At 49.7% G+C, this 10,460-nt stretch overlaps 1 protein-coding gene across 3 annotated transcripts; it reads right to left on the bottom strand.

Annotated features, from left to right (window-relative positions):
• Positions 1-272: 272 nt before the first annotated feature.
• On the bottom strand, positions 273-7,969 carry LOC119332147 (silicon efflux transporter LSI2-like). Of its 3 annotated transcripts, none has more exons than XM_037605317.1 (4): positions 7,814-7,969; positions 1,401-2,756; positions 1,089-1,278; positions 273-918 (listed from the first exon to the last, which is right to left on the bottom strand). In XM_037605317.1, the coding sequence occupies exons 2-4, from the start codon at positions 2,598-2,600 to the stop codon at positions 650-652; spliced, it is 1,659 nt and encodes a 552-aa protein (XP_037461214.1). In that variant the 5' UTR covers positions 2,601-2,756; positions 7,814-7,969; the 3' UTR covers positions 273-649. The 3 variants fall into 3 exon arrangements, with proteins under 3 accessions (XP_037461214.1, XP_037461227.1, XP_037461220.1); XM_037605330.1 differs by having other exon boundaries at positions 7,808-7,969; XM_037605323.1 differs by lacking the exon at positions 7,814-7,969 and adding an exon at positions 3,202-3,351.
• Positions 7,970-10,460: the final 2,491 nt, after the last annotated feature.

The raw sequence follows: 10,460 nt of genomic DNA on the forward strand, positions 1-10,460 counted from the left end.
GAGAAGAGAAATAAGAGATAAGAGCACATAAGGATAAGGAAATGCACATGTTATGGGAGGAAAAAGGCGAGCGTTGATTTCTCATGGACCGCTTCCGTCTTGCGCACGCATCTCTCTGTCCCGCTCCACGGCCCGTGCATAAAGTCCTAAGTAGATTTTCCCCCAAAAAAGATATCTAGGACCTACATCAATCCCACTTCTAAAAAGTAAGAAAGTCTAGACATAAACGGAAGTGTTGAAATATATTGACCCCACTCTCCACCAATCCACCGTATAAAATATCTTTATCTGCAAACATACAACTGAAATAACATTGTCACTGCATTCCCCGTCCTTCCATCCATCCTATCGAAGCAAAGTTTGGCTTTCGAATACGACGGACAAACATCGACTACTTGCGTCGACCGGGTAATCTTATAATGTATCTAAGTACAACACACGTACAACACACGCCCATTATTTGCTTTAGCAGATGGGCGACGACGACGTCTCGCGCCTAATTTCGGGCGAGAAGTTTACACGAATGTAAAAGACGATAATCAGGTAAATTACCCCATTTTCACGGTTTGCTTCCTTGCTTATAGAAGCTGTTTGCTTACGTGTTGCACTACTGCTGCTGCAACGTAGGAGTTGTTCCTCCCCGTCCAGTTCAGTAGCTAACGACGATAATGAGGCCAATAGCGGTGACGATGATCGTCGACGGCACGCCGAAACGAAGGTGGCTCCAGAAGGTGAGGTTGTAGCCATGGAACTGCGCCCGCCGCGCCTGCTCACACACGATCAGGTTCGCAGCTGAGCCCAGAAGGGTGAGGTTGCCCGCCACCGTACTGACCCAAGCTAGTATGAGCCAGGCTTTCTTCTCTGAAGCCGGTGAGATGGCGCCAGCGGATGCTGCCACTCTTGTGCCGAGAAGCAACACTGAAAAACAAAGATGATTCCCAGATAACATGTTTAGTTAACCTGGCTATCCTAGAATCACAAGATTTTTCTCAAGTCTAACCACAAATTATCTGCAGTATAAGAGAGATTCAAGGATAAACTACTTGCATTGACTAAGCGGCAACATTGGGAAAGAAAGAGTTAATTACCGGTTGGAACATTTGAGGCAACATTTGAAAGAACAAGAATCACAACGGCAAGAAGCGCGATCCCTTTGGCGCTGTCGATCCTCGCGTGCGGCTCCACCAGCTCCCACAGCGCGTTGGGTATGCCGGTTCTGTTGAAGCCATCCACCGTTATGAACATCCCGCAGAAGAAGATCAACAACGAGTAGGATACCTGCATGCAAATCATGAAATTTTGATCCGAGTTAACAGCATGTTTACAGGCAGATCCATACAATACATGACCGAGAATTTTGAAAAACAACTGTCAGATTTTCAGAAGACAGCTATATATACCTTCTCTAGGCATGCTTGTGCGTCGGTGAAATCGAGCGCCAGGAGGACGAGGGCGGCGGTGATGGCGGTCCAGGACATGTTGAGCCCCATGAGGAGAGACACGAGCATCCCGAGCGTCGTGAGGTACACGGCGGTCTTCCACGCGAGCACCTTCCACTTCTTCTGCTTCACCACCTCCTCGTCGTGCGGCTTCTCCTTCTCGTCGCCCTCGAAGATATGCTCGGGCGCGTCCTCGATGATCACGCTGCGCTGGCGGCTGGTCGTCCTGGTCACCTTCCGGGGGCCATCGTCGCGCCGGTCGCACACCGTGGACACCTCCACCATCTCCTGCGACATGCTGGACGCGCGCACCGACCTGATGGCGACCTGGATGTCGCGGTCGCCCTCGGAGTTGTAGCTCTTGCTCCTGCTCATGCTGTCGCTCCTGCGGATGGGCTCGTTCATGTAGTCGGCGTCGCCGTTTACCGAGTTGGCGCGCGACATCCGCGCCGGCGTGAACCGGTGCGAGGTGACCTCGTCGTCGGCCACAACGACGTCCTGCCCCCCGGCCGACTCTTGGTCCCGCTCCTTGGCGACGGAGAGGTGCTTCCAGAAGTAACAGAGGAGGATGCAGGTGTTGGTGATGACTCCCACGATCATGGCCGGGAAGATGCCGAAGAGGAAGGAGCCGAAGGAGATGCCGCTGGTGACGGCGATGACGAGGTTCTGCGGGTTGCCGATGGGCGTGGCGGAGGAGCCGATGTTGGAGCTGGAGGCGAGGGCGAGGAGGAAGGGCTGCGGGGGCAGGTTGTTCTGCCGGGCCACCTTGAGGATGAACTCGGTGAGCACGACGCAGGTGGTGTCGTTGGTGAAGAGCGCGCTGGCGACGGCGGAGACGAGGCAGACGCGGAAGAGAAGGTCCTTGCTGCCGCGGCTCTTCCAGGAGAGCATGCTGCCGAGGTACTGGAACATGTCGGCGCGCTCGAGGAAGATGCTGACGACCATGGTGCCGAAGAGGAGGCCGAGGATGGGGAGGTCGATGGCGGCGTAGGCCTGCTCGGGGGTCATGACGCGGAAGAGCACCATGAGCATGGCGCCCAGCAGAGACCCCGCCGTCCGGCCCACCGGCATGAAGGGCACGGACGGGAAGACGGCCAGCACCCAGAAGATGGAGAAGGCCACGCATCCCAGCACCACCTTGGCCGTGCTCTCAAGTGCCATCTCCGAATACTCCAATCTAGCAAGATCCCCCGATTGACACTTGTTGTGAAGAAGAAGAAGAAGAAGAAAGAAATTCAGCCGATGGAGCGCAGCCAGCGACAATAATGCCAGTCGGTTTCCGGTCAGAATGAGTGGCCTTCTTGCTTAGATTAGATCCTGCGGATATAAGAAACAGAAACTGCATGTCAATAGTGTAGGAGAGTCCCCAAAACTGATGGCTAGCTACAAGTTGCACCAATGTGTGCAGAAAAGACACAGTGAGCTCAATCATGATTTGAAGATTAATCTCTCAACTACGGCACTGAAGTCGCTCAAAACTGTTCGTCAGTTGGACAGCCCCTAAGGTGATCAGCGGCACGACGGGAAAACAGGAAAACTGAAGTTTGATCGGCCGTGCCTGCGATCTAAGTAGCTAGCAGCATGCATCGGTTTAGAGGATCAGCACGGAGGTCAGTCAGCATGGCCGAAAATAGGCAGCGCCTTGCTAAGGTGCCACCGCCCACCGGCATAACGGCGCGCGGCTGGCGTATGGGCGCAACCACCCGGTCAAGCTAGAGTTTCGCACGACGGCGGCGGCGGTGAGCGAGGGGTTTACACGTACCGGCCGGGAGAGTGGCAAAGCCGCCAAAGGGTTTGAGCAAGCCGCCGCAGTCGCTACTGGGATTCCAGGGGGATAGGAGTAGGAGTAGGAGTAGGAGCGACTGACGAGTGGCAGAGAGGTCGCGACGTGTTATCTCCTCGTGGTTGGGACTTGGGCCCGAGTGCTTAGGATCGGCTATTTAACACGGGCGGTACAGTCCTGTACGTGTTCCGACTCTCTACGGCTAACCGGAGCGCCGGCCGGTCTTTGGTTTGGGCAAGAGCAAGCTTAGTATTATACTAGCAAGCAGGTGGCTACTGTATAAGACTGTTATGTCCTATCTCTCTAAAACAAAAAAGACTGTTATGTCATAAAAGTTTAGTAATATTATTTATTCATCATACGGCAGGGCTGGATATAGGATTTACCCTTAGTATAGTATAATTTTTTGATTTCTCCCTTTTACCCCCTCACATTACTCATTCCTATCAACGAGCACGTGCAGACGCTGGTTGTTCCATGATAGTCCACTCGTTTTTCTTGCTTTTTCGCATAGACAAAAATGTTATGTAAATAGGTTTATAGCTAACTATATCGTACTTGCTTTAACTGGTACGTTCACGTAGATCTAGATCCATCAGTCTTAGGCACATGTCGCACATGCTTTAGTTTGACTAGGCCGAACTTAGCAGGGATTTGCCACATGGTTTCCTTTGTGCCTACGGGAACTATCACAATCCCTTTTATTTAAAGAATTTGCTTTCATACCCTTTGTTTCACCAACTAGCAATAATTTTTATAGCAAATTAAAATAATTTTAGCGCAACACTCAAGCAGCATTGGTCCCGATGAAGACATACTCCCTTCCGTGGGTTTACAAGTTCACACATATCTTGAGACATACTTTAACCATCACTAATAAATTATCAATTGTTCTCGTGTTTTTATTTAATTATAAGTCATTAAATTATTCGCAAAAAAATCTATAAGTCATTAAATTATGCCATTGAATTCATATACAAAATAAAATGGTATATTTATGGCACATATATTGTCGGTGTAATTGATGATCTAAACAAATAGTATGTGTGGCTATGAGGCGTATGTGGTGACTTCGTAAAGCTCAGAAATTGTTGCATCAATCTTTCGAATGTGCTCATAAGGATAAGGATAGGGTATATTTATAGGGATGAATGTTTGTGCGATTAGATTTATGGCACATAACTTGTACTACCTCTTGTGCTCTACCATTCCAAGCACGTATAAAGCGCCTACACTACACAGGCGTCTTTGCATTGGGCATGGCCTTATGAATCTGCCCGGACAGAAGCTATCGTTGTGTCGCAACAACAGATAGATGAAGAAAGAAGACAAGTGAACTTCGTGCGAGGGAAACAGGGAGATCGAACATGCTCACGCGCGTGCACGGAGGAGGACCGGGCATCACATTCACATGGTCGCCCTCCCCTCCAGCCTGATAGGTGGGTCTCCTATAAACTGGCCACTACGAGTATACCGTCGGTGTCAGTTGAAAACAGGTCAAAAGACGCAAGCGCCCCGTAGAAACCCGCGCGCGGCCACGGCCACTCGCTCGCTCGCTCGCTCAAGGTCCAGACAGACGGAGGTGACAGCCGGGCTAACATCCATTTTTGCGCTTACGCCGGCCGTGGGGACTGGCTGTGCTATGCTTTTCGAGACTTGCTCGAGAAAAGTTTTTTTGGGCCCCCAGGAAAGTCCAAAAGAGGCTGGCTGGCAGTTCATCAAGACGCGATCTTGACTGGTGAGAGGTGACACGGCTACGGATGAGAGTCGAGTCGAGTCGACCTGACCCCGCGAGAGGAGAGGAGAGGCTTTCGGTTTCGGACGTACGGAGCGAGCGAAGAGACGAGAGAGGTGTGTGGTGCTTGTTGCTGGCCGCGGAGAGGGACCGATGGAGAGAGCTACGTCTGCCGGCACGTCCCTGTTTTGTTCTGGCCTCGGCCCAGTGTGAGCTCCCCATCATATCGGTGTGAGAGTGAGTCATGGAGTTTGCGGCCCCGTGCAGCCAAGTAATAGTATGTGCTGCTTTGGCAGGCGGATTGAATCAACCGCTAGAGGAAGGTGAATCGTGTGGAGCATTGCTGACCGCGTTTGCAAAGCGTCGCGGGGGAAAGCGGTGAATTTTATCCCGCACATAAGATACTAATTTCAGACCTTTTTTTTACTAGTACTCCCTCCGTTCTTTTTTATAGGACGTTTTGGACAGCTGACATTGCACTCTTTTATATGTTGTCTGAATTGTCTAAACGCAAGTGAACAGTGGAAGTACTAGTAGATTTACTTTATTAAAGAGTCAATTACACCACAGGTGCCTGAACTTGGCAAGAAAAGTCAGTTTGGTGCTAAAACTTGCGGCATACATTGAACCGGTGACAAAACTTGGCTTGGGCATGCATCTACGGTGCTAATCACGTTTGTATACGCATGGTGTGCTGATGAGGCACGCCAACATGGCGCGGGCCCTAATGTCAGTGCCTGGAAGGCGGGAAGAAGGTCGTGTGACTTTTTTCACAGAAAACACCCTGGAATTATTTTTTCTTCACAAAAAAGCCCCTGACTGAATACAAATCTTGGAAAATCCCTTGAAACATAACTACCTCTCTATGACCCTTGGGGCCCACCCATCAGGAAACAGTACAAAAGGATATTAATATCCAAAACCAAGTGCCGATTCAAACCCGCGACCTCACGATAATAAAACTGTCATGCTAGCCACAACACAAAGGCCACGTTCGAGGTTATACGGGATAGCAGTACTTAATAACTATAACCGCTCACATGCGGCTTAAATGACCTGGAGTGACCGCGCCTCATTTTGCACACCATAGTTTTTCCAATTGATAAATGCTATTATAATTCATATTTTTTATTTTAGTTTTATAAATATTTTTCCAAATAATACATAAATATTTTTTAGAATTACATGAACATTATTCTCAATAATTAATATTTCTTGTAAAGTAAACACATGAATATTTTTTAATGCATGAATATAGCCTAAAAATACTTGAATACATGAATGTATTTCTGAATAAATTAGTAGTATTTCTATGATTCATGAAATTATTATAATTCATAAATACTTTTATAAATCATTAATACTATTTTAGTTATATAGACATTTTGAAATAACACATTCATATATTTTTAGAATTTCATAAATATTCGTTTAGATAAGAACAGTTTTTTGAATTACAAGAACATTATTTTAAATAAGAATATTGTTTAGAATTACATAAAAATAATTTAGAATTTTTTTTTCAGAATTACATAACGATTATTTTATCTGTATGTATTTTTTTTGGCTTTATATATATTATTTATAATTTAGAAAAAATAATACGTGAAAAGTGGGCTGCAGTTACTGCAGCCCAATTAAGCCATTTGGGCGGTCGACCATATGGGATCAGGTATTTGGTTCGAACCTCTTCCTCAAAAAAAAATTTGGTTCGAACCTGTGAGGCACAATATTTTGCATATCAATTTGATCTTTGTAATGTATCCTGCAGGATGGGACCCAAAGGTCATAGAGATGTTTAGTGCCGTCTCAGGTTGTTTTTAAAGAAAAATCAAGGGTCTCTTTTGTGCGAAAAATAAAATTCCACCGCACACGCCATCGCCTGTGCGGTCCAGACACTCACTGGGGCCCATATGGCAGTCTTGTTAGGGTGGGGTCACGTATATAACTATCCCCTGTTGACACCAAGCTAGACTTGGTGCGGTGGTTTAGCATTGCCATCTTCGTAGTGTGCCTGGTGCGAACCACAGCGCACCTCTTTTTCTGCATATATTAATATCTCTTCCTATTGTTTACTGACGGATGGGCCCCAAGGGTCATAGAGACGTAAGTTTCACGGTGTTTTTACAAGATTTGGTATTCATTCAGGGGCTTTTCTATGAAGAAAAAAAATTCCAGGGTGCTTTCCACAAAAAGCAGGCCACACGCCCTCCTCCCCGCCTTCCAGTCACTGACGCTGGGTCCGGTGCCACGTTGGCTTTCCTCGTCAGCACACTGTGTGTATACAAACGTGATTAGCACCGTAGATGCACGCCCAAGCCAAGTTCTATCACCGGTTCGATGTATGCCACAAATTTTAGCACCAAACTGATTTTTCTCGCCAAGTTCAAACACCTGTGGTGTAATTGACTCTTTATTAAACTACGTACTCCCTACTACTCAAAGTTAACAGCACGCACTGACGTACTACTACTGCGAAGTGTACGAGCTCTGAAGAGAGTGTCGTTTCTTGGGACCAAATCTAGGCACATGCATGCAACATATCAGCATATGGAAGGGAGCATCCGCCGCATGCATCGGGATGGCGGGCGGGATCTGTGGTGTCGCAAAGTCCTTCCGTACCAAGGCATGTACTACGTGTGTTACATGGATGCATCCTCGTTTATCTTTACATTAAACTCAACAACTCTTGTTAAACCAAGTCACCCAGCCGCATCCATGCCTGGCCAAGTCACGTGAATTGTACGGTTTGAAAAATCACGACTAATCTTGCGCGCAGCATGCAAATTCTTCACCAACGCACCTACCAACAGACACACACAGATTTATATATAGAGAAAGAGAGCTTACATTAACATTTCCAGGCCAGAGCACTTGAATCGACACACGTATGCGTACGCGCCTGCCCGCCGATTATTTGCTCTCGCCGCGCGGCCTAAAGATCCGGCTAGGAAGGATTTGAGCTGTTTTGATCTGCAGCACGTGGAGCTCTTCTTGGCCATGCACTGCCGTGCTAGCTAGGTGGGGAGGTGGTACGTATGATGGGAGAGGGAGCGCATATAAATAGGCCGCTGAGAGCCACGCGGCCACGAGCATCTACTTCCCTATACCTCTGAACCGTTTCCAAACGTTCGGACGGACGGACCGGTTAAAGTGAACCCACTCACCTGAGTATCTCAAAACCAGTCTCAAACGTCCAGGCTTTTTGGCATCTCTCATATCCGATTTAAATGTAGGAAGAATATGAGACGGTTCGGGCGCGTCCGCCACGTCAGTCCAGCCCACCGTCGACTCCAGTTCGTCCCCACAAATATCTTGATCCGGAAATCATACACACACTTTGCTCCGCTCACGCCCTGTCTCTTCTCCTCCCCTTCTCCGTTTCGATATAATCCAATCTCCGGCGAGCATGTCGAGCTCCACAGCCACTCCGACAGCTCCTTCGATGACAAGGACGAGTTGGCCCTCTGCATTACAATGGAGCGGCCATGGTTGGACACGGGGGCAGTTCTGGATCTGGCCATCACCGCTCGCCCGCTGGTGCAACTGACGCCTGAGTTGCCCCTTCCGGCCAACGCGTAGCTCCGCACGGCTGCTCAATCTACGCCGCCTCTCCATCATCCACCTCCCCTACCGGCCGATGCTCCGCAAGGGCGGCGGTGGGTTCTAGTGCTCGCTTCGCCGGGACCGTAGCCGCGGACGCCGGAATTGGAGGCATGCGCCGCCTGCACGAGAGGCAGCAGGCAAGGGAGAGGGAGGCGTTCCAACGGTGCCCGAAGAGGAGGATCGGCTTCTCGCATGGGTCTACCATGGCGGAGAGGGGCGCTCGCCGAGTAGGGAGGAAGAACGCGTTCTGGCTAGCCATTGAGCAGTCCGAGCACAAGGCGGCGAGGATGGCCAAGCTCAAGCGGAAGCAGGACCGGGTTGTCCGGCGGATGAAGGCATTCATTGCCCACTCCGATTCCTCCTCCAACCACGGCTCCGACTCCAACTACCCACATCTTGCCACTGACGCCCCTGGACGCCTACAACAGCGCCGGTGACCGAAAGGGCAAAGGGCCGGTTAGGAAATGGTGAAGCTCCATCGTCTCTTTCTTTAATTTCAAGTTTTTAGTACTAGTTTAAACTTGTCCGTCGTTCATGTGGATTATGTGAACTTTGGTGATTTAAGATATCTGTTCGTAATCGAGATGTGCACTTTTATGTCTGTTTCTATGTCCATTTGATGATATACACATTTATAACCATGTTGTATGTTTTAATATGGATATAAGATACCATGTATAAGATACATGCATGTGGACGACAAAACTTTAGAAGTGTTCGATCAGTGCCGCGGACGCACCCGGGCGCGTCCGGGGTGCGGTTGAGGGGCGGATTTGGTGACCCGCGCATGTGGATGCTCTAAGGCCTTCTTGATTTGGAGCTTCCTCTTAATTTCCTTTTGTACTATTCCAGCGTGTGACTGAGCCTTTGACACAGCGCTGGCTGTCCCTAGTAGCAGCGCATACCTACATACACATACCGTTAAATTGCTTGACAGGGAAAGATCAACGCAATACAAGGGTTTTCGCTCGATTGGCTCGAACGAAGATGGAGTGGGTGGCCTCACTCAGCCTCGGCGGCGAGCCTTGGGGCGGTGCGTTGCTCTACCAGCGGTCATGGCCAGGGCATCAAAAAATTATAGGGGCACGTAGGTCTGGGAATACGTATCTACGAAAACGTCTTTAGCCGTTGATATGTGCCGTGATCCGAAAAGTTGTTGCATTGGAAATTTGTTCAAAAATGAATGTCGTCATCCGAGAAGTTGTTGCATTGAAAATTTATTCAAAAATGAATGCTAATTCAGAATCCTCTCAATAGGAACAATATACATTTTTATCTTGTACAAATACGCCGTTCACAACTTCTACATCTGTGCAGCCTTTCCCACAAGACAGTGTTTAGGAAGACCCCCTCGCGCCGCCACCCCAGGGCGGCGCCAGGGGGATCATATCACAGCGCCGCTAGCCCCACACCCCACAGCAGATCCTGCCACCGCTGTTGCCGGCATTGGCCGAGATGGCGGCGGCGCATGGTGCCAAGGCGCTGAGGTGGGAGGAGGCGGCGGTAACCCCTCGAGGTGGATGGGGCACCTCGATCTGGGGGCTTTGCGCCGCCGCCAGGGCGGCCCCATGGCCGTGCAGCGGCAACCAACGCCCCCATGGCTGGTGGTTCTGGCGATGGTGAGCATGGCGGCGATCGCGGATCTGGATCCCACCCAGATGCGTCGTCGATTCTTCACGTGGATGGTCGGCGGCATGATGAGGGCTCTGATGAAGGGATGGAGGATCTTCGCCGGAGTACCGGCGGCGGCATACATCTTTATGGCAAAGCTCCGTGTGGTTCCAGGCAGCCGCGAGATCGGGACGACGCGGCTTCCGGCCAGAACCGCGCGTGACTACGATCTTGGCAGACGATGGCGGCGTCTTTGATGTCGTTTCCTTCTCAAGGCATCGTCGTT

Source organism: Triticum dicoccoides, chromosome 1B (assembly GCF_002162155.2).
Source record: "Triticum dicoccoides isolate Atlit2015 ecotype Zavitan chromosome 1B, WEW_v2.0, whole genome shotgun sequence".
In the NCBI taxonomy this organism is placed as follows: domain Eukaryota; kingdom Viridiplantae; phylum Streptophyta; class Magnoliopsida; order Poales; family Poaceae; genus Triticum; species Triticum dicoccoides.